This window comes from Protopterus annectens, chromosome 11.part0 (assembly GCF_019279795.1).
Source record: "Protopterus annectens isolate FY-2018-M chromosome 11.part0, PAN1.0, whole genome shotgun sequence".
NCBI lineage: Eukaryota > Metazoa > Chordata > Ceratodontiformes > Protopteridae > Protopterus > Protopterus annectens.
Window position 1 is genome coordinate 1,122,259,820 of NC_056745.1, and position 23,391 is coordinate 1,122,283,210.

The following is a 23,391-nucleotide window of genomic DNA, read 5'->3' on the forward strand; positions in this document are numbered from 1 at the left end:
GTTCAAAGCTCTCATTGCTAAAGTAGAAGAGGTATACACCTTCTTACCCCATCTATCCAAAGCTCTAGCTTCCTTATCCAGAGGAACCGGATTCTTAACAACAGAGGCTCTAACACCCTTAGGCCCCTGACTAATAGTTTCTGGGTCTGCCCTAGGACTCTTATACAGATATTTATGAGCCTCAGGCACCCTGTAATACCTGTCCGGTTTAACTGGGGCAGGAGGCACAGAATCTGGATTAAGGGAAGCTTCGAAAAAACATCTGAAACAACATCCAAAACCGGAGGTATAGCTAAGGGTCTATGCTGTGGTAAAACAAGAACTCCCTAAGTCTCTTCCGTGAATCAGAGTAATCCTGTCCCTCCCACTGAAAATGCTCCCTCATGGAATGCAGAGTTTCTGAAAATGAAAAATCCTCTGGAGGAGAAGCAGAAGGAGTGGAATCCTCTGCATCAGAATCAGAATAAGGAGGGAAATCTTGAATGTCTTCAGCAGAAGACTCTGAATCATCTGAGGCCTGCTCCAAACTTTCCAACTCTGGCTCCATCCTGGGCCTTTTATCAGGAGGGGGAATAGAACCTCTAATTAAAGTAATCAAATCCTCTGCCATTTTAAGTATGTGCTTTTTAGGCACAGACCCTGAAGAACCAGAACTGACACCAGAGGAAGGCAAGACAGACCTGCCCTTAGAAGGAGCCTTAGAAACAGTAGCAGAAGGCCTAACCACCTTAGGCATAGAAGGGAGAATAGTAACCTGAGAGGCCCCTTCAGCCTGACCTGCCTCCTGAGAGGCCACATCCTGTAAAATCAAAGTTTCCCCCTGGGACTCAACAGAAACTTCAGCCGGATCCACCTGTTCAGCTGTAGCATCTAAAGGTCCGGCGTCCGAACGGACGAATCATCCTGCCTAGGCTTTAAAGATTTGTCTTTGCGCTTCTTAGCAGAAGCAGGCGTCGGAACATCCGACGGCATATTATAATTACACCTCTTGCCAAAGACTAACCTAGCGCAATCTAACCTCCGTTTTATAGTGCGCTTATTAAACCTAGCACAAAACCGACACCCGACTACGTCGTGCTCGTCCCAAACAAGGAATACAAAGCGAGTGGTAATCCCTATGCGGTATCTGTTTCCCACAAGAAGTACAATTATTCACTTTTTCTGACATCCAGTAAGTAACTGAGGCAAGAAAAAACAAAAATATTCCCCAACGGGGTACTTAGCCCAACTTGGTATCGGTCTGAAACTCCGAAAACGAAAAATTTCAGAACGCCGAACGGCACTTGCAACGCTGCTTCTGCATCGGACCATGCGGCAAAAAAGACTGAGGATATGACGTCGGTCATGCGCCTTTATACCCTGACGCTCTGATGTCAGATCTAAGCGCCCATGACCGACGTCAGCCTAATACTTTGGTATTCGGGCCGACCGAGGACAGCGGACTACCCATAAGTAAGGACTGCAGCAATGTGAGATGAAGAACATCTGAAAATGCCAGGAAGCCACAGAAAAACGTTAAACTTCTTGATCCTTGGGTGGATGGGAATATGAAGGAAGGCATCTTTTATATCCAGAGAAGCCATGAACCCCTGAGGAAGAAGTAGGGGTAGGATGGAAGGTAGAGTCAACATACGGAAATAAGAGACTTTGAAAAAGGTGTTTAAATGGCAAAGGTTCCTGATGGGTCTACAGGGGCCATCCGGTGACCTGAAACATCCTAGAGTAAAACCCCTTCCCTTGTTGCGAAGATAGAACTTCTTTGACAGTCCCCTGAGAAATCAGGTCCATAATGACCTCAGGAAAGAAACTCAACTGGTCTTTGTGGGGTGGTGGAATTCCACTGAATGAGGGGAATTTTTCCCCAAACCATAAAATATCCTGTTTTGATTTTATTTATTTTATTTTACATTTATTGACCGGGCTAGTCCAACTGGATATGTGTCCATTTTCAGTGGAGGCCCGGGGAGAAAAGCTCCAACAAAAACCACTATAATTTACAATATGTGACATTTACAAATGCAGCTAAATTTACAGATAATCATCCCATTCATTACATTTTGTTGCACTTCTGTAAACAGAATCACGGTACATTTCAGCTATGGTTAGCCATTCAAATATTTAGCTAATAAAATTTAAATACAAGAGAATACTCTCTTTGTAGTTAACAGAAAAGTAGTTAGCTTATACACTCTCTTAGCAGTTAACAGAAAAGTAACTAGTTTATACAGGTATGGTGATTAGTACCCTGAGAAAACTGAGGTAAGTTAGTCAGGGTTAGAACAAGGGCATAGCCACTGTGATTTAAGGTATGGCTTCAAATTGCTTTTAAATAATGTTGTAGAGGTAATGGTGGTTAGGTCTTTTGGGAGGGAGTTCCAGGTTTTGCCCACAGTATTAGCGAACAAGGAGCCACCAGCCAAACTGTTAGCTTTACCTATTTGTCCAAGTAGTTTATTTGATGAGCATAGGGTCTTGAGGTTGTTACAGGGGGTGATTAGGTTAGTAAGCATTGGTGACTTAGTAGGTTGGTAAAGGATCTTGTGGGCAACAATTAACTGGTTAAATAGTATTATATTTGGCAGTTCCAGCTATCCTAGCTGTTGAAGATTATCAGAATGATGGGCAATGAAGGCAGACCCAGTTGCAAATCTGGCAATATTACTGTAGGAGATTGCTAGCTTGTTGAGGTTATTTTTACATAGTTTCATATATATAGGCGAGGCATAGAGAAGGGTAGAGATTAAGTGGGTACGGGCAATGGTGGTCCTGGCTAGTGGAGTCAAAAAGGGTTTAATCCTTGTATAGGGATCCTAATTTTTTGTTGACTGTTTTTATAGTACTATTAATATGGGAATCAAAGGTAAGGTTGTTGTCAATTAGAACCCCAAGAAGTTTAGTAGTAGAATCAGGAGATAATAGTAGTACCATTGCTTGATGTCACAGTAAAATTAAGTGGGGAGGCCCTACAGGTGGGAGTAAATAGCAGTTTTGTTTTTTTTGGATTCAGGATGAGGCATCAATGTAGAAGCCATTTCTCGACTGTGTTAAATGCATTTTGGGTTAGGGACTGTAGGTCAGATGGTGAGGTGGCAGAGCATATTAACATGGAATCATCCACGTATTGGAAAGAAGTAGCTTGAGGTATAACAGAATATAGGTCATTTATAAAAATAGAGAATAGGAGAGGGCCTAATATGGAGCCTTGAGGGACACCACGGGCAATTGGGAGGTGGGAGGATAAGTTGTTCTCTCATAGGACAGCTTGCTGTCTGTTGTCTAAGTATGATTGGAACCATTGAATAGCCAGTGTGTCTAGAGACAGGTTTTTGAGTATATTAATGAGTAAGTGGTGGTTAACCATATCGAAGGCTTTCAAAAGATCAATGAAGAGGGCTGAGGATAGAGTGTCGTTGTTGCGATTATTATTAATATAGTCAGTGAAAGATAAGAGAGCAGAGGTGGTGCTATGAAATGGTCTAAAACCGTGTTGGCAGTTGGCTAGTAAGTTGTTTTCTATTAGGTAGTTTAACAGCTGATTATGAATGCATTTCTCCACGATCTTTGCCAGTGGAGATAATATTGATAATGGACAGAACCCAAGAGTCCCAAGTAATCAGATTCCAAACAGCAAAGGATGGACTAAGGCGATGGGACAAGGGGATGGATGGCCCTGGGGCCTGGTAATCAGACTACCTGGCTTGGGCTGAAACTGAAAGGTCTGTTTAGAGGCAAGAGTAGAGGAAGCAGACTTGGAAAAAGCTGGTTTTCTAGGTCCCTTCTTACTCTTAGATGAATAAGAGGACAGAGAATGTTTCCTAATGAAAGCAGTTTTTACTGGATAATCTCTTTGGAACAGTGGGACTGGGAAGACAAGAAGATGTTTAAGATCTTGTAAGTCCTTTCCTTTCTCCCGAAGAGGCTTAAAGAGCTCTGCTGATGAACTCTAAAATAAGGCTTTGTTATCCAAAGGTGCAACCAGCAATTTTGCCTTGAAATCTTCAGGCAAAGGATGTAGCCTAAGCCAAGAATATCTTTTCAGAACAGACCCAGAGGCAGCTGCTCTAGCAGAGGTATCAGCAGCATCACAACTGCACTTGATGGAGTGCCTTGTCACTTGCACAGTAGAATTAAGGAAAGTTGCTAATTTTCATTTTGCTGGGGAAACTGGAATGTCTGCCAAAGTTTTCACTGCATCTGCCAGAAGACCAGAGAGTACTTTGCCATGTGGGTCTGACAGTTTACTGAATGGAAGACCAAGGTAGCTGAAGTATAGACCTTCTTGTCCAGCCTTTCCATGACCTTAATTTCCTTATCAGAGGGGTAGCAAGGAAGTGGATGGTAGAAGTTTTAAAACCTTATCCATGGAAACATAAATGGTAGCTGGATCAGCAGCGGGAGCCTTGAACAAGAATATGGGGTCCTCAGGAACTTTATAGAACCTGTCAAGATGCTTGGGGGAAGAAGGCTGAGAGCCTGGACATTTGGAGGCAGCAGAGAAAACATCCAGAAAGGCAAGCAGAACTGGAGGATAGCAGAAAGAGAAGGGGAATCCATCTGCAAGAACTCATAACACCTCTTCTGAATCTCCGAGACCTGGGAGCAGTCCTGCTTAAAAAATTCTTTCATCTCAAGAATAATCTCTCAAAATTATATATCCTCACCAGGGGAATCTTTACCATTAGATTCCTCCTCTGGGGAGGTATACCCTAAGGGAGAGGCCAACTGAGTGGAGTAGGCTAGAGACTCCTCTCCTGAAGAATTCTCCTCTGAGGAAGTGTCCACAGATGTACTTTTAAAAGATGTGGTAGGAGAGAAGGGCTGCAGAGGAAAAGAAGGGGCTTAAATATGTGGACAGACTGGATGTCGGTCTACATTCGACGATATCCAAAATAACATCTTCATGTAGCGTGATCTGTGTGACGCCATGAGGGCCCTCTGATATAACGAGCCTGGGTTCCCCTTTGTTGCCCTGATTGGATGCCTGCCCTTCCATCGCAGATGTGCCAGTGGACTTCTTCGGGGCCTCCATTGTGGTACAAAACGAAGGTACATCCACTACCTCCAGCACAGTCTCCAGGCCTACACCAGCCTCGGGAGCAACGACCGGAAGAGAGGGTGCAGCTGAAGGTTCAGGCTGTGAATTTTTTGGCCTTCTTCAACAGAGGCTCATCCGAATGGCCTGATGTCCCATCCATTTCACATGCTAGATGTACGAGTTGCTGGTTTTCTAAACATAAATTAAGGGAAGCTAACCGACTCCTGATGGTCTTAGGGACACAGGAGTTACAAATAGTGCACTTGGTCTGGACCTAAGCAAAAGAGACAAAACACGCGGGAGTCTTTGAAAAAAACCCAACTGGGACTTATCTGAAACTCGAACACAACAAATCTGGCGAGCAAATGTCTGGAGCAGGCAATCGGACAGGTGGCAGAAAAGTTCTGAGGTAGGTGCATGTTGATGTCCACTTTATACCCAACGTCTCTTTATGACCGACGTACATGTAATATGTTGCAGCATAGCACGTACCTCGCAGTAGCACGAAGGGTTCTGGATACTGGCCAAATGTACGAGTCAGCTGGAGGCGGGCTCCCTTTTGTGATGAACACTGCAGCGTATGAATAGAAGGGCATCTACCTATAAAAGGATTAGCATGTCTGTCAAAAGTCCAAGGTGTCAGAACTTAGACCCTACCATTTAAGTGTCGAAAGACATATCCTCCCACCCATCCCACAAAGAGCCACATTACACCATTCTTAAGACTTGCATAGTCTTCAGATACCAAAACAATGATAAGGTGTGTGAATATAGTAATTTATTGATGAAGAAAGTACAGTTGTGTACACTTACCATAAATGTAGATGTTAGAGTGTATTCACTGTTGCAGTCATTACATTTGGGTTATCTGCTTGCAGGTTGCCCTCAGTCGGCCTGATTAACAAAGTCTTAGGTCCTGCGTCGGTTGCTGTCCCTTCTTCCATGACATCAGGTAGTCAGGGGTATAAAACATGTAGCCGACGTCATTACATCAGTTTTTCTTGCCTCAGATGTCAGGTGCCCCCCTAATGGGAAGCAATTAAATATAAAAGTACAAAGATATACCTCCAACAAAAAAGCAAATACACCAAAAAGGCTTTTAAGCATAGTAAGGGAAAGCAGAGGTATAGCCAAAAGAAGTTGGGGGCTGGAGGGAGGGTAACCAGGACTACAACAGTGAATACACTCAAACATCTACATCTATGCTAAGTGTACACAACTGTACTATGTTCTTCATGTTTCACTGTTGCAGTCATTACATTTGGGTAGATTCCCAAAGCTATGGTTGGGAGGAGGAATTTAGATAGCATTAGGGCCAACTATAAGGACCAGCAAGACTGCAGTGGCAAAACCAGCTCTGGATTTAGAGAAAATTGGCACATGATAATGCTTGGTGAAAGTATGTACAGAACTCCAGGTAGCAGCTTCTAGGATGTCCCTAGTAAGGACGCCTCTGAGAAAGGCTGTAGAGGTAGATGCAGCCCTGGTGGAGTGAGATCTGATCCCCTGGCGGATAGGTTTTCCATGGTGCTTATAGCAGAAATGAATGCAATGGCTTATCCATTTAGAAATGGTTTGCTTTGAAATAGCCTTCCCCTCTGCCCCTGCAGCAAATGCCACCATCAGTTGTTCAGATTTCCTTTGAGATTTAGTCCTGTCCAGGTAGAATCTAAATTGTCTGTGCACATCTAAGGAATGCAGTATCCATTCCCCTTTATTCTGTGGCTTGGGAAAGAAGGTTGGCAAATGAATGAACTGATTAAGTGCCACACTGGATACCACCTTGGGCATGAAGGATGGATTGGTTCAGAGGGACACCCTGTCCACATGAAAGATGATGAAAGGCTCCACTGCCATAAGGGCCTGTAATTCTGATACCCTTTTAGCTGAAGTGATTGCTAAAAAGAAAGCTGTTTTCCAAGAAAGAAATTTTAAGTCTGCAGTAGCAGCTGGCTCGAAAGGAGGTAGAGTGAGTTTCTCCAAGGCTAAGTTAAGGTCCCAGGCTGAGGTTGGAGCTCTCCTGGGTGGTCTCATATTTTTGGCCCCTCTGAGGAACTGCTTGAGCAGTGGATGAGAGAAGATGGGAGGTTCTGTGTTATAATGAGCTGAAATGGCTGAGGCATGGATTTTAATGGAGGAAAAAGACAGTACTTGTGAAGCATCTCAGTTAAGTATTGTAAAATCTGAGGGAAATTGGGTGCTGCTGTGCTCATCCCTTTAGATTGGTTCCAGGCACAGAATCTTTTCCATTTTTCAGCATAAGATTTTCTAGTACTAGGCCTCCTTCCCTTGAAAATGACATGTATCACAGGTTTGCTGAGGGATGGTAAAGGAGAGATTAAGTAATTAGCCAGGCTGCAAGGTTCAGTGTTAGAAGCCGAGAGTACAGAATATGGTTCTCCTGCTGAGACAGCAGGAAAGGAGTCTGAGGAAGGTGCCATGGAGATAAGCGTGACACACTGCACAGTAGGGGGTACCAGTGTTGGTGCGGCCAGTCTGGAGCAATCAAAATCATCCTTGGTTTGTCCTGTTTGATTTTTAGTAGTACTTTGGAGAGCAGAGGCAGAGGGGGGAAGGCATAGACTGATAGGTTTTTCCAGCTGAAGGATAGAGCATCCACTTTCCAGGCTTGTTTGTGGAGAGTCCTTGTGCGAAATTTGTCCAATTGGTAGTTCTGGGGAAGAGGCAAACAGGTCTTTATCTGGGGTCCCCAATTTGCTTGTCAACATGTTGAAAATCCTTGGTTCCAGTTTCCACTCGTGTAGGTCCATGAGGTTTCCACTTAGTCCGTCTGCCAGTGTATTTAATTTTCCTGGCAGGAATTGAGCTTGTAGGTGCACTTGGTAGCTCAAGGCTGTGTTCCACAATGCCATGGCTAGTCTGCAGAGGGGGTAAGAATGTGTACCCCCTGCTTGTTTATGTACCACATAACAGTGGTGTTGTCTGTCTTTACCATTAGTTGTCCTGGAAGAATGTGGTCCTTGAAGGGTGTCAGAGCATTCTGTACAGCTAACATTTCTTTTTGATTGATATGCAGGTGCATTTGACTTGGGTTCCATTTGCCCTGAATGCACTTCTCTGCCAGGTGAGCCCCCCATGCATAGTCTGACGCGTCTGTTGTTAGGATTTGAGCAGCAGGGAGTGGTGTGAAAGGTAGTCCCTTGTTTTAGTGGCAGGCCTCTGCCCACCAAAGGAACTCTAGGCGTAGGCAAGGTATGATAGGAATCATTGTTTCTAGGTCTTGAGAATGTTGACACCATAGACTTTTTAGATACCACTGTAGTTTTCTCATATGCAGTCTTGCATATGGAATTAAAAGAATGCAGGAGGCCATGAACCCCAAGGCTTGCAGTATTTGTCTTGCAGATAGCAGGGTTTTTGTGGCCACTTATTTGAAGTAGGTTGTCAAATGAATTTATTTCTCTGGCGTGAGGTAAACCATCTGGGAAGTTGTATTCAAGCTTGCTCTGCTCCCAGGAATATAATTTGTTGACAGGGTACCAGGTGTGATTTTTTTTTTTTTGTTTATGGTGCACCCCAGACAAGTTAGAACCCTTTGTACAAAAGCCAGATGATTCAAAAGTATGTCCTGGCTTTTTGCCTGAATTAGACAATCGTCCAGGTATGGGTATATTTGAATATTTCTTTGCCTGCAAAATGCAATAACTGGAGCTAGGCACTTTGTGAATACCCTGGACGCAGTAGATAAGCCAAAGAGCAATGCAGAGAACTGATAGTGCGTGTAAGCCTGCTTTGAAGAATAGATATCTTCTGCAAGATTCCCTGACGGGGATGTGCAGGTATGCTTCTTTTAAATCTAGTATTGCCAACCAGGCATCTTTGCCTAGCATAGGAAGTAATTGGTGAAGAGTCAGCATCTTGAATTTTGGAATCTCCAAAAAGGTGTTTAGAGTAGACAGGTCCAGGATAGGACGCCATGAATTGTCTTTTCTGGGTACCAGGAAAAGTCTCGAGTAGAAACCTTGTCTGTTTTCCTCTTCTGGTACCAGCTGAATAGCCCCCATGCTTAAGAGAGAAAGTACTTGTTTTTGGGCCTCTGCCCACTGATTTGGGGGTAGGTCCGGCCACCCGCTTGGTGTTGGCAATGTGTGGAAGTGAACTCTGTGTCCCTGGGACACTATATTTAAAATCCATTTGTCCTGGGTAATGAGTTCCCAACTCTTTGCATGAAGAGCAATATTTCCCCCCAAAGGGACAGTCAGTTGATAAGTGCTTGAAAATTTTAAAAGGAAGTCATTGAGACAGTTTACTATAGGGGGGAGTCTTATTAGCAGATTTGGAAGTGGAGGCCCCCCACTGCTTACTTCTGTGTGTCCCCTGGGACTGAAACCTGGGGTTTTTGCTGCGTCTGGGTTTGGCTTGAGAAGACCTGGAAGGGGCTGGAAAGGACCAATTCTTAGAGGGCCAGTGCCTACTAAATCTAGGAGGCTGAACTTGTAAAAAATCTTTAACAGTTTGCACAGATTTAGCTTTATCTTCCATCTTTTTAAGAACTTCCTCAGCCTTGTTGCCAAACAGGCGGTCCTGATTTAAAGGAGCATCCAACAATTTAGCTTTAACATGAACAGAAAGATTGCTCCTTAAGCCAAGCATACCTTCTGAGCACAGACCCAGTAACAGCAGCCCTGCAAGAGGCCTCTAATGAATCAAAACCACATTGCAAAGTATGTTTTCCAACTTGTTCAGCAGAATGCATTAAATCCTGTAATTCTTTATTTTCCACACAGTCAGGAACCAACATCATTTTCTGTTTAAGCAATCCAATAACATGTTGCTGATACTTTAACATATGAAACTGGTAGTTTAAAGCCCTAATGGACAAGGTTGCAGAAGCGTAAACCTTCTTAGCCCATCTAACCAGCGCCCTGGAGTCTCCATCAGAAGGGGTAGGACTTTTAGCAGTAGAAGCCTTAGTCTCTAGATCTGCAATAGGATTTTTAAAAAGGAACTTGTGGGACTCAGGGACCCTGCAGTACCTTGTCAGGTTTTCTGGGAGCAGGAGGCAGGGAATCAGGGGCCAAACTAGATTCCAAAAAAGCATCATCAACAATGTCTAGTACAGGAGGAATACCTTAAGGCCTATGCTGAGGTAAGAGAAGGAGATCCCTAAGCCTCTTTTTTGAATCAGAAAAATCCTGGCTTTCCCAGTGGAAATGCTTCCTTAGAGTATATGTAAGGTTTCCCCAAAAGAAAAATCCTCAGGAGGGGAAGCAGAGGGAATGGAGTCCTCTGCATCAGAATCTTCATAAGTAGATAAGGGCAAATCCAGATCATCACAAGAATCAGAAAAAACAGAATCCTGATCGGAAGATTCATAACCACCTTCAGTCCTAGGCCTCTTAGAAGGGGGGGGGGGGTGGCTACCCCTGATTACAGTTATTAGATCTTCAGCCATTCTTATCATTTGTTTTTTAGGCATACAGGCCTGAGCATGTGGCCTAGGTGTCGTTTTTTTAGGCAAGGATTGAGATTTAGGCCTAAGTAAAGAAGGAGGCGTCGGTTTAATATGCAAGTCCGTAGGCCTGAATACACCCTCAGAAGCCGGTGCCTGCACAGGGGCTCCAGACCCATCCAAGGTAGAAACATCTGTGGGTTCCATAGTTGAAGCATCTCGTGGCATTCCGGACTCCGAATGGGTCTCAATAGAGGCCTTCGAATCAGATGTAGCGGGTATCAGGGGCTGCAAAAATGCCTCACTGAGTACCGGTGAACTGGTGACTGGCTTAGAAGCGTTGTCTGCAGTTTTGGACTTCGGTGGCCTGTCTCTGTCTTTATCTTTGCGTTTTGTCGAAATCCCGGGAGTCGGATGGCTAACCGACGACATTTCTGGATAATTAAACCGAGAACCAAAATATTTAGAGGCGAAAATATACCGACGACGGATAATGCGCTGATTAAATAAAGCACAAAACCGACAGCAAGGTACGTCGTGGTCAGGGCCTAGGCAAGGAATACAGTACGAATTAAAATCTTTACGAGGTATTTGCTTTCCACAAGTAATGCAATTATTAACTTTTACTGACATTGGTAAGGAGCAAGAAAAAGTTTCCCCAATGGGGTACTTAGCTTTAAGTTGAAGACTTTGGTTCTGAAACTCGAAAACGAAAATTTCAGGAGTTGGCCGACCGGCACTTGCGAACTGCTTCTGCTTCGGGCACTGCACGACAAGAAAGACTGATGTAATGGCATCGGCTGCATGTTTTATACCCCTGACGACCTGACGTTATGGAAGAAGGGACAGCAACAGACGCAGGACCCAAGACTTTGCTAATCAGGCCAACTGAGGGCTACCTGCAAGCAGATAAGTGAAACACGAAGAACATTTACAGTTACAGCAACAGAATGGGTGGGAGTATGGGGTCCAAGTTTACTTATGCAGTCAATGAGAAACATAACAGTGTCAACATCACTGATGTATACCTACTCCTGGGCAGATGAACTTCTAGAAAAAAAACCTGTTGGTGGAGACGATAAACCTACCCATAAAACTTTAACAAGAAAATTCCTCAATATTACACAATGTAAAAAATTACTAATGAGCAAGTCTGCAATCACCAAACTTTCATTCTCCTAGTAATTTAATGTCTTACTTCTCTACTCTGCTCTGAACTGTGCTTATGCTTCCAGTATATAATCCTGTGTTTAACACTTTTCGGTTGGTATACCTTCTCTTTCTGCTTAAGACTTTTCTGTTGGTGTGCATTCTCTTTCTGCTTTTATAAGACTTTCCCTTATATTTTGATACACCGCTGCTCCTTTTTACTGCTTGGATACCACTGCAATTCTGTCCACCTCCTCTACACACACACACACACACACACACACACACACACACACACACACACACACACACACACAGACACAGACACAGACACACACACACACAGACACACACTGCTCAAAAGGCATGTCACATTTCTCCAGAAAGTTTGAAGGTTCTGGAGCTAAATTACTGGTTAAATGTTATAGAGCATAAAAATGGCTGAGGGATCCATAACTCACCTCTAACAGTAACAGAGAGAACAGCCAAATAGGATGCACAAGGGCACATTCGCATGCACGCGCACACCCACACACACAGTTGCTGGTTGTATGCCAACATGTACTGTACATAATTTTTTTTTTTTTTAAACAAACCTTTCCAAAACTACTGATGAGATGACAGAAAAATGAACTCCCACCTGAGGTGTTAAATCATTCTGGAATCGAATCCACGAAGAGATGCTTTGCTCCTGTTCTTCATCCACTATTTCCCTTTCAGTGTGACACTCTAGAAAGAAAGCAAAATCAATAGTGGCACTAAAATTATCTGTATGACACTGCATAAGATAAAGTATCTCAGAATATTTATTTTCCTCCCATTCCTCTCAGGACTTTGTCCAGTAGCTCCTCTATCTTCATCCAACTGTCCCATTCATTCCAGTAGGACGGGAAGTGGGCATTCCTGGGTTAAGTGAAAGCCCTATGGCCCATTTGTTCCTGCCCAGACATTCCCATAAGCCCTCAAAACACCTCAAATACTTGAGAATAATCCAGAATCATCAAACAGAAGTGTATAGCAAAAAAAATTCAACCAGAAATTTAGAAAAAGGAAAATATTTCATGTGACTTAGAAAGTGACATAATAACTTAGTGGACAGCTGATAAAGTGGAGAGGTCTGTGATGCCACTACAACAGGAGATAAAGAATAGCTGTGTAAGAACTTACCATAACATTAGATGTCCTTCTCTTCCATGTTGCAGTATTCATAACAGTAGGGAGGTTGCTGCCTGCAGTGCCACCGTTCGACCAGTATACCAAAGTCTTTTTATCAGGAGGGTATGTGTGATGTCCCTTACCAGGGCCATAAACAGACGTTGGGTATAAAAGTGATGTCTGCATGTACCTTCATCAGAATGTTTTGCCGCTTACCGTAGTGCTCCTCTGGGTTAAAGGGGGGTCCCTACTTGGAGACCCTTAGACTTACATGTAGGCCAGGGCAGTAGGTTGGCTGTGTTGAGAGTGGAGACTGAGAAAGAGAAGAGTATGTCCCCACAGGTAGGCCATGGCATGATAGCTAGGAAAGATACAGGGGGTAGGTGGGTGGGACTGAATACTGCAACATGGAAGAGAAGGACATCTAAGGTTATGGTAAGTTCTTACACAACTATTCTATGTCCTTCTATTCTCATGTTGCAGTACTCGTAACAGTAGGGAGAGTACCAGAGCTTTAGGTATGAACCTGGGTGGAGGAGTGGTTTCTGTGGTCAACCAGGCCTTGGAGAATTGAACTGGCAAAACCTGCTCTTGCTATGGAGGTCATGTCCAGCTTGTAGTGCTTGGTGAAGGTATGGACCGTGGTCCAAGTGGATGCTTCCAGAATGTAGGTGAAGTCAATACCTTTGAAAAAGGTGGTAGAGGAGGCAGCTGACCTGGTAGTGTGAGGTTTAGCATGACCTGGTAGAGTGAGGTTTAGCATGACCCTGCAAGGATTTTCCATGATGGGGGTAGCACAAGGTAATAGCTTTAGAGATCCATGAGGAAATGGTTCGTTTGGAGACTGCCTTCCCTAGGGCTCTGGGATGGAAGGAGATGAATAATTGTTCAGATTTTCTAATGGGTTTGGTTTTGCCTAAGTAGTACCCGAGTTGCCTGTGTAGATCTAAGGAATGAAGAGTCCTCCCTGAGGAGTTTTATGGATGAGGGTAGAAAACTGGGAGGTTAATGGTTTGATTTAATAAAAGTTCATTAACTACCCTGGGCATGAAGGAAGGGTTGGTCTTGAGAGCAACTCTGTCCTTGTGGAAAACAAGATAAGGAGAGGTAGTCATATGGGTTTGTATCTCTGAAACCCAAGGGCCACTAGCAGATCTGTTTTCAGGGTGCACAGTTTCAGGGAAACTAAGTGAGCCGGTTCAAAAGGAGGTAATGTTAGTTTTTCTAATACATAATTCAGGTCCCAAGGAGGGAGAATAGGTCTCCTGGGGGGAGTCCAACATAAAGGACTCCCTTCAGAAAAAGCTTGACTTCCAGTCTGGATGCCAGAGGAGGTGATATGGGCAGACAAGCTGAAATGGCAGACAAGTGGACTTTGACTGATCAGTAAGGTAGTCCTGAGTGGAGCAGCTCACACAAACAGGACAGGACCATTGGTATAGGAGTAATAAAAGGGTCCTGTTTTTTTTCCTTTGACACCACTTGAAGAATCTGCACCACTTTGATACACAGTTTTTGCTGGTACTAGCTTTTCTGACTTCCTGCAGAACACTGAGTACATCCTCTGAATATAGGTGTCTGTAAGGGATTAGCACCCTATCACCCCATAAGGTCAGTTTCAGGTTGTTCACCTGTGGGTGGAGTAGGGATCCCCTGTCCTGTGTGAGCAGGTCTAGTCGGTGGAGTAACCTGTGGTGATTGTCCTTGGCTAGTAAGTGGAGGAGGGGAAACCAATACTGTATTGGCCAAAATGGGGTTACCAGTAGGATTTTGGGTTTGTCCTTTTGAATTTTCAGAAGGACTTTCTGAATTAGTGTGAAAGGAGGCAAGGTGTAAAAGTACATTCCCTCCCAAGAAAAGGAGAATGCGTCCACTTTCCAAGCTTGTGGATGTGGAACTCTTGTGCAGAAGCTGGGCATCTGTTTGTTCTGGGGGGAGGCAAAGAGATCTGCTTGTGGAATACCCCACCTGTGTATCAGGTCCAGGAAAACATCTCTCTGAAGCATCCATTTGTGAGAGGGGGGCCGAGGTTCTGCTGAGCTTGTCTGCCATAGCATTTTCTGTTGAGGGAGTACATACTGCTACCAGGTGGACCTGGAGAGAGGATACCAAGTTCCAAATCTGGAAGGCCAGGCTGCATAGGGGGTAGGACCTTGTCCCCTCTTGCTTGTTGATGTACCACATAACAGTCATATTGTCTGTGATTACTTTTAGGGTTTCTGGTAGGAGAGTAGATTTGATTTGAAAGTTAGAAGAGCTAATAACAATACCCTCATTTCCTTGATATTGATATGGTCCTTTTGTCTTAGAGTAGACCATCTGCCTTGTATGGAGTATTGTTTCTGTTCTTTTAGGAGCACTGCACCCCACCCCAGGTCTGACGCATCTGTGGAGACCTGTTGTTGGGGGGGCTGGAACCTGTAGGTGGGTTCCTAGGTTGAGGTGCAGTGCTGACACCCACCACTGGATTTCCTTTTTTAGGCACAGAAGTAGGGGAAGGGGTAAGTCCATGGGTTAGGAGTGTTGGCTCCATAGGTTTTTTTAAGACCCACTGGATTTTGTGCATGTGGAGTCTTTCCAGAGGTAACATGGGTATCAGAGATGCCATGTGGCCTAACATTCTCAGGAATTCCAGAGCTGTCAAGAAGTGGGTGAGGATCTGTGTGAAGTATACACAAAGGTCTTTGATCCTTTGGTCTGGGATGAAGGCTTTCATACTGTCTGCTCTGATCCTGCACCCCAAGAAAACCAAGTCCTGAGAGGGGGTCAGGTGAGACTTTTATTGATTTATGGTGAACCCTAGCTGAGTTAGGGTGGAAAACACCTGTTGTAGGTGAAGTAGAAGAACTTGGTAGTCTTGATGAAGGATGAGCAGGTCATCTAGGTATGGGTATATCTGTATACCCTGAGTCCTGCAGCGAGCAATGAAGGGGGCTACGCACTTTGTGAATACTCGAGGGGCAGTGGAGAAACCAAAGGGTAAGTCAGAGAACTGAAAATGGCAAGAGCCTATAGCAAAGTGGAAGTATTTCCTGTAATTTGGATGGATAGGAATCCTTCAAATCCAGGGCTACCATGAATGCTTGGGGGGTATGAGTGGTAAGAGCAGGGGTAAGGTAATAATTTTGAAGCAGGGAACTTTGAGGAAGAGGTTTAGGAAAGATAAGTCTATGATTGGCATCCAAGGGCAGTCTTTCCTTGGCACAAGAAACATCCTGGAGTAAAAGCCTGTGTTTCTTTGTAGGTCTGGTACCTGTTCTATGGTACCCTGAGCTAGGAGTTGTTGAATGATGGTTGGAAATAGGTGGGTTTGTTTTTTTGGTGGTTGGGGAATACCTTGGAAAGGTGGAAGCATCCACCAAGTCATGAAATATCCTCTCTGAATGATGGAGAGGACCCATTGTTCTGCTATGATTATCCACCAGGAGGGCAGAGAGAGGGCGAGACAAAGGGATAAGGGAATGTTTGGGTCCAAAGAAGGTGAGTCACGGTAGAGGTGGTTGAGAGTGGTTAGACTGACTCCGAAAGGATGTAGTGGAGGAGCTGGTAGGAAACCTGGGATTAGAATTTTTCTGGGTTGCCTACGTCCCTTAGATTGAGGAGCTGTGTGAAAGGACTGCCTTCTAACAAAGGAAAGCTTCTGTGGACAGTTCCTATGATATCTGGGAATAGGGGATCCCACAAAATGTTTGAGATTTTGTAGTTCCTTTCCCTTTTCTTGAAGGGATTTGAGGAGCTCAGCAGAAGCTTGTCCAAAGAGGGCCTTATTGTCCAAGGGTGCGTCAAGTAATTTTGTCTGTACATCCAAGGGGAGCGGCTGAAGTCTTAGCCAGGAGTATCGCCTTAGAACAGATCCTGACGCAGCTGATTTAGATGAAGCTTCCACAGCATCATAACTGCACTTAATGGAGTGTCTAGTCACTTGGGATGCTGTGGAAAACAGTGTTGATTTCGGCTTTTATGGGAGAATTCGGCACCTCGGACAGGAGGGTAGGGGCTTTGGATATGGTGTCTAGGACATACCTAGCCATATGTGTTTGATAGTTGAGGGCCCTTATAGTCAGAACAGAAGAGGTATACACCTTCTTCCCTAGTCTGTCCATGAATTTGCTGTCTTTATCTGTTGGGTAAAGGGCAGCAGAAGGTAAGTGTCTTGAAGTTTTGTCAGCAGAGGCAGCTATAACAGCTGGGACTGCTGGAGGATTTCTAAAGAGGAACTAGGTGTCTTGGGGGACCTTATAAAAACAGTCTGGGCGTTTAGAGGCTAGTGATTGTGAGTCAGGACACTGAAAAGCAGCCAAAAATCATTCTGGAAAGCAGGTAATAAGGGGGGACAGCAGATGGAGATGGTTGCGCCATTTGTAAAAGGTCAAAGTACCTTTTCTTGGAGTCAGAAACCTCTGATGCCTGTCTTTTAAAATGTTCCCTCAGGAGGGAGACAGTCTCCCCAAAGGTAAATTCTTCTCCTGGGGACTCAGGAGAAAAAGGAATCCTCCTCCTCTGGGGTGCTGAAATTCTTGGGGGGAGTCTAATTGGGTTTCATAAGAAAAGGATTCCTCAGAGGAGAAAAGGATTCCTCAGAGGAGAAGGAGTCTTCCTCAGATACCTGTAAGGGGGGCTGAGGTGAGACAGCAGGGGATAGTTGTTGTGTCTGCAAGGCCTGGAATGCCTTAAAGAGACTTTGTGAGAACACTTCCCAACCAGGAACTGGTTGAAGTTCTGGGTGCTTAGTTTTTTGTTTTCTCTTCAAAGGAGTAACCACTGGAGAAAGCACTGAGCTAGACATCTGTTTATTAGGAAGGGAAGGAGCAGGGCCTTCTGACTGAATGAGTCGTGGTTCTCCTCCATCAAGATCTGATGGCTGACTAGCCTCAGCGGACATACACGCGGTTTCCGGCATCCCAGCTTCCATTAAAGTTCCCAGGCCTGGTTTAGAAACTGATGTATGAGAGGATTCTGGGCTTTCAAGCGCCTCAAGAACCTGCTCGGACGCCTGAGGCGCAGCTTGGGATTCCGGCCTAATTTTCTTGGTCTTTTTCCTTGGCGGCTCATCAAGACAGGCCTACTTCTCCTTCCATAAAGAGTGCTAAACGTCGCAGCCTATGATTCTCTAAATACAATTTCAGTGCCACCAAGGTGGCTGCCAAGAGTTTTGGGGACGAAAGATTTGCAAATGGGGCAGGACGTATGGTCATGAGCCTTGTCTAAGCAAAATACGTACTTCTTGTGTGTGTCCTTGTGAGGAATTTGTCTCCCACAAACACACTTCCCCTTTCTAACTGACAAATTGTAAACTGTAATCAAAATCAAGGAAAAAACACAACAGGGTACTTATCTGAATCAGCTGAAGAAGCAGTCGTCTGGTCTTGAACGGAATCATAACCAGTCATCTGAAGAAATGCAATCTGCTTACATAACTGGCAAACAGGAATCAGACGTTCACTGCGGCAGAAAAATTCTGATGAGGGTACGTGCAGACGTCATTTTTATACCAAATGTCGGTTTATGGCCCTGGTAAGGGACATCACACTTACTCTCCTGATACAAAGACTTTGATATACTGGTCGGACGGTGGCGCTGCAGGCAGCAACCTCCCTACTGTTATGAATACTGCACCATGAGAATAGAAAGACATCTGAAGGGTCCCCCACACTCTGGCTGCAGACATAGCATATACAGCACAATCCAGATACTGTGGGAAATAATTTATAGAGCCAGTAAAAAAGAAGCTCCCTTATTTCCACCACAAGGCCAAAACTTTGCAACAATCCCAAACATGGAGTTAACTCTTAATTTAAAAACTGGTAGGCCAGTCTCTCTCACCTTCCCCAGTTAGAGAGTCATATTAAAAGTAAGTTGCCCACTTATAACACCACAATGTCATGGTGTATGAAGTCAGGTCACACCAACAGATCCCATTCAAGTGAATCACATCATGCATAGGGAAGATAAAAGTGTCAAATATGCAATTATCACAGTCTACCTGCTATTATGACCTGACTCGCACTAAACACTAATCCACCATACTGTCATGCTACCCAAAAAAAGCAGACTACATTTTCTCACAAAATGCAAGAGGAATAGCTTTTATGGAATTAATATTAATGGGGAAAAAAACGAGCACAAGGGCAAGAATCCAGTAAGATAACAAGGGCACTTAAATCATCTAATCTTAGGGGGTACACCTCACATAACTGTACTTTGACACTTTGCTCTTCCCATCTTCAGTGTGCTGTTTGGGTAGAAAAACAGGCTTCATATCTAGAAACTGTATTGAGAATACAAGATAACATCCACAAGACAAAATGTACCAAACCTACTTTTAATACTGGAGTCCAAGTTCAGCTTGTAATGCTTTAAAATACATGCAGAATCAACTATCTAGCTCCACTGCAGATACCTACAAACACTCCTCTAAAGAAGGAAATGGGAGGTAGGGGCAGCTGCTGCTGCTCTAGTACAATAAGCAGTGACAGCACCCTTGACAGAGTTAATACCAGAGTCTTACATTGAACCAGAAGCGGCCTGCTTCCTCACTGAGGTACATGACTACCAATCCAGCTGGAAATTGCCTCCTTCCTCAGTAGGACACATCAGTGCCTACACAACAGGACTAAGTCTGTTTCCTCAATGGGTCACAGAGTTACTTATCCAACTACAAATGATCCGGCTCCTCACAAAGGCACACATCTACCTACCCAACAGGAAATGTTCTGCTTCTTCACTGGGGTACATAACTACATACTCAAAAGGAAATGGTATGCTTCTTCACTGGACCAAACAGCTACATTTCCAAACAGAAATGGTCCATATCTTTCCTGGAACACACCACTAACTGTCCAACAAGAAACTGTCTGCTTCCCACTGGGGCATGCCAATTTGTTATCCTTCCTCCCAAAAAAATAAAGTCAGACTTTCTAGCATTTTTTTTTTCACTTAATTTTTAGAACATTTTCTTCTCTGTTTGTCAACCATCATCAGCCAATTCTTGAGGTGTCATCTTAGCTCCCCAGTACATCCACACCTCCTGTGCTGCATAGATACACTGAAGCAGAGATTACACTGCTGGGATAGTTTGGTGCACATCTTTTTCCGCAAACAGCGTGACCCCAGCTTAGAAAGAAAAGTCTTGCCTGACATTGTTTTGAGTGCATCTAACACACTGCTATCCCGACATTCTCCCAGTCTCTACAAGCAGTCACCAGTGTGGTGAATGTGGCAAATGTGGCTGTCTCCCTCCACATAGGATGGATAAAGTTGAAACAGCTGCTCACTCCCACCCTCCCAGAATACACAGTTCAGCATCCAGATGACTAATCAATCATCAGTCACCTGAGTCAACACTCATGGCTTTATCCCTCGATATCATGCAACTATATTTAGACTTTCTGGAAGTATGAATAAACAACTCTTCTTGGGCTTATAGTGTACTCTTCTGCATCCTTCAAATAAGAGTAAAAATGAAGGTGAACCGGATATTTTGACATAAGGCAATGTCTGACATGACCTTAAACATAAAGAAAAAAAAAATGGTGGACAGAGCCAGTTTACCGTTATGGAAGACTCCGTAAGGCTCACAGTAAGCAAGATCCTGAAGTGCTTATACTAATTTTAGTTAATGCGACTCCCATTAGCATAGAACGGCAGCGTTCCATGAAAGAAATCCAAACTGCATTAAATACACCTGCTCACAAGGGAAAAGTGTTCTTGGACCGTTTCCAAAAACATCACTAACTCAACAGCTATAAGCCCATTGCCCTTCCTGCTCAAGCAATCTAAATTCTATTTCTCCTGCTTAAACAATAGCACTACAATACCCACTGCTATTACAAATTCTTTCCAACTTTACTAAAATTCCTTCATACTATTACTTAACCATACTTCTTAAGTACCTCAAAACACAAAGTATATGCAACTATTCTACTTCATGATTTCTGCTAAATTTTATTTAGTACTTCATACCTAAATGACCTGGACATGAAAGGTTTCAAAAGTACATATACCTGTGTGTGTAATATTCATAAACACACTGATTCTGTGACCAAACTTAACTCTAGGGTATTATGGTTAGAGGACTGCAGACTCAAAAAAAAGTCTGGAGTCAAATCTGATAGCCTACAGCTTGAAAACAGATGGAAAAGACATCTGATCTTCAAGTTTTGTTAAATTGTATGTTGTTTTATTGCAGGTGCAAGCACAAAGTTATAACACACTGTCATGCAATAAACCAAGCTGACTGGTCTCATTATTCTCCTTCAAATTACTTTACTCAGTAGCACTATAACACACAATGCTCTCTTCTTGGATAACTGTAAAGTGTTACATAATCCATTTACAATTAAGAAATATTCCACATGTGTCAGACCTTCCGATCTTGTAATTGCTGCTCCATCAACTCTCTAGTCTGTGCTGATAAAGCTTACTCCTAACTTGGTTCATCCATATGTAATATCCTGCCAATCAACCTTTATGCTGTCCTCACCTTACCTTCTGCCTGTAACCAGATTAAAACTTTATACAGCCAAATGCAGATGCACTGTAGCAGTAACTAAATTCTCCCTCTTTATTTTCTCCCGAATACAACTTCTTAATCCTAACATTATAAAGCAATCTGAATGCATACCTCTCAACCTCTTAGAGAAAGAAATCTGGACAAAAACATAAAAGGGGGACAAAGGCCAAAAAATAGGGACAATTTTTAAATATTGTTCTTACAAACTTAGAAAGTTGATAGAATAACAGGTTTTATATTAGCACAAATTTTCTGAAGGGTATGAAGTCTGAAACTCAAATGTCTGTCATTTCCTAACTTCAGTCTTTAATGATTTGCCACTAATTTGCCAGAAAACCACAATTTTATGAAAAACGGACCAAAAATTTGAGGCAGAAATCTTGACATTCTGTAAAAATCTATACAGTTGAGAGGTAAGCAGTCTGAAGATCATATTACACTCTGCAGTTTATTGTGACATGGCACTTAATGACTCCCTTTTGTGTCTTTTGGCTTTTCCCGATTAGGGGTCGCCACAGTGGAACTCCGGTTCACTAATGATTGGCAGTACATTTTTACGTGCCGAGTTGCCGGCCCTGACGCATAACCTTCAACGAAGGTACGCCCATTCACGCATGTCTCCACACAGAAGACGCTCTAGCTGAGAATCGAACAGGACAATGTCTTACTGTGAGGTGACAACGCTACCGCAGCACCACCACCACAGTCTTGCTGTGTTTATTCTGTATTGCACTTAAGCCTTTGTCATTTGTTCTATCTTTTTTTACTCCATGTAACTGGATTGTGACTGAAAATGGGCCCCAGGTCAGTTAGCTAGTTAAATAAATAAATAAATAGGAAACAAAACTGTCCTAGTTAATTTTCAGATATCAAGAAGCTGACACTGAACTAACTGAACTATGCCAATGACTTAAAGGCTGTAAGCTACTGTCCATAAGTCCAAGTCAATGACTTCTGGGGCAACAAGTGCTTTAGTATTTTTAAGAGAGTAAGAGGAACATTTCAGGTCAAAACGGAGCCTCACTGGAAATGTTGCAGGCCTACAAAAAGTACTAAGGAGCCTGGATAGATCCAGCACTGACCCTTTCAAATTTAATTAACAGGCAAAAATACTGCTTTTTATGTAATACAGTCTCAAACCTCTTACCCAGAGAGCTCAATGCTCTCAGCTAACTTCATTAGGCAATTGTAGGATCTGTTTCAAGGGAAGGGTGGCTAGTGATTACTGGGTTAATTTTCACACTATTCAAAGATCTAACTGTTCTCAGCCAACTAATTTCTAGGATAACTTTTCATACTACTCAAGGGTTTCAGCTTTCAGACCACCTAAGGGTCAGTGAAATATCCTTAATATGGCACAGATGACTTGGTAATACAGTTAAAATGCCTTTCAGCCAAGCAAGGGAAACAGGCCTTGCCTACATCTACTCTAGTCATACCCAATTAGATAGGAAGTTGTAGTATCAGTAGGTGATGCCTAAATTAAGAATATCACTGTCGCCTCACAGTAAGACGTTGTCCTGTTCGATTCTCAGCTAAAGCGTCTTCTGTGTGGAGACATGCGTGAATGGACGTACCTTCATTGAAGGTTGTGCGTCAGGCCTGGCAAGTCGGTACGTAAAAAACGAAAGATATAACATCCCTGAAGTTGCAATGCATTTAGGTGATGCTAAAAAGAAATCTCGTCAGATATTTACTTTACAATGAGAACTAATGTGTGCATAATAAGAGAGATTCATGAGCTCCACAACTTTTTACTTTTTGTTTTTTAAACACCTTTATTCAATTATCACTTGTGACATGGGCAAGCTTACATTTATACAAAAGCTACCAAACCATATTAAAAAGTTCACATTTACAAATATTACATATTGCATACACTGTTATATATCATAAAATCACACCAACATTACATAACTTGTTCAATTTCTGCCTTCTCCTAAACTTCATTCTTCCTACAAAATATTTTCTGCATGTATTGCTCCCACAAATTCCATTTTTAATGTAATTTACCTCTATCCTTTTCTAAGGATCTCACTACCTGTTTTTTTTTGTTTGTTTAAACAAGAAACACTTTTACTAAATTTATCACTTATGACATAGGCAATCATACATTTATACAAATGA

General features: G+C 43.3%; 1 protein-coding gene across 1 annotated transcript in view; it reads right to left on the reverse strand.

Annotated features, from left to right (window-relative positions):
• KDM7A (lysine demethylase 7A) overlaps positions 1-23,391 on the reverse strand; it is a 1,445,788-nt gene that overhangs the window by 98,325 nt on the left and 1,324,072 nt on the right. Inside the window, exon 19 of the mRNA XM_044087282.1 lies at positions 12,208-12,326. Within this exon, the coding sequence (XP_043943217.1) occupies positions 12,208-12,326 (119 nt within the window). The remainder of the gene's footprint in view (positions 1-12,207; positions 12,327-23,391) is intronic.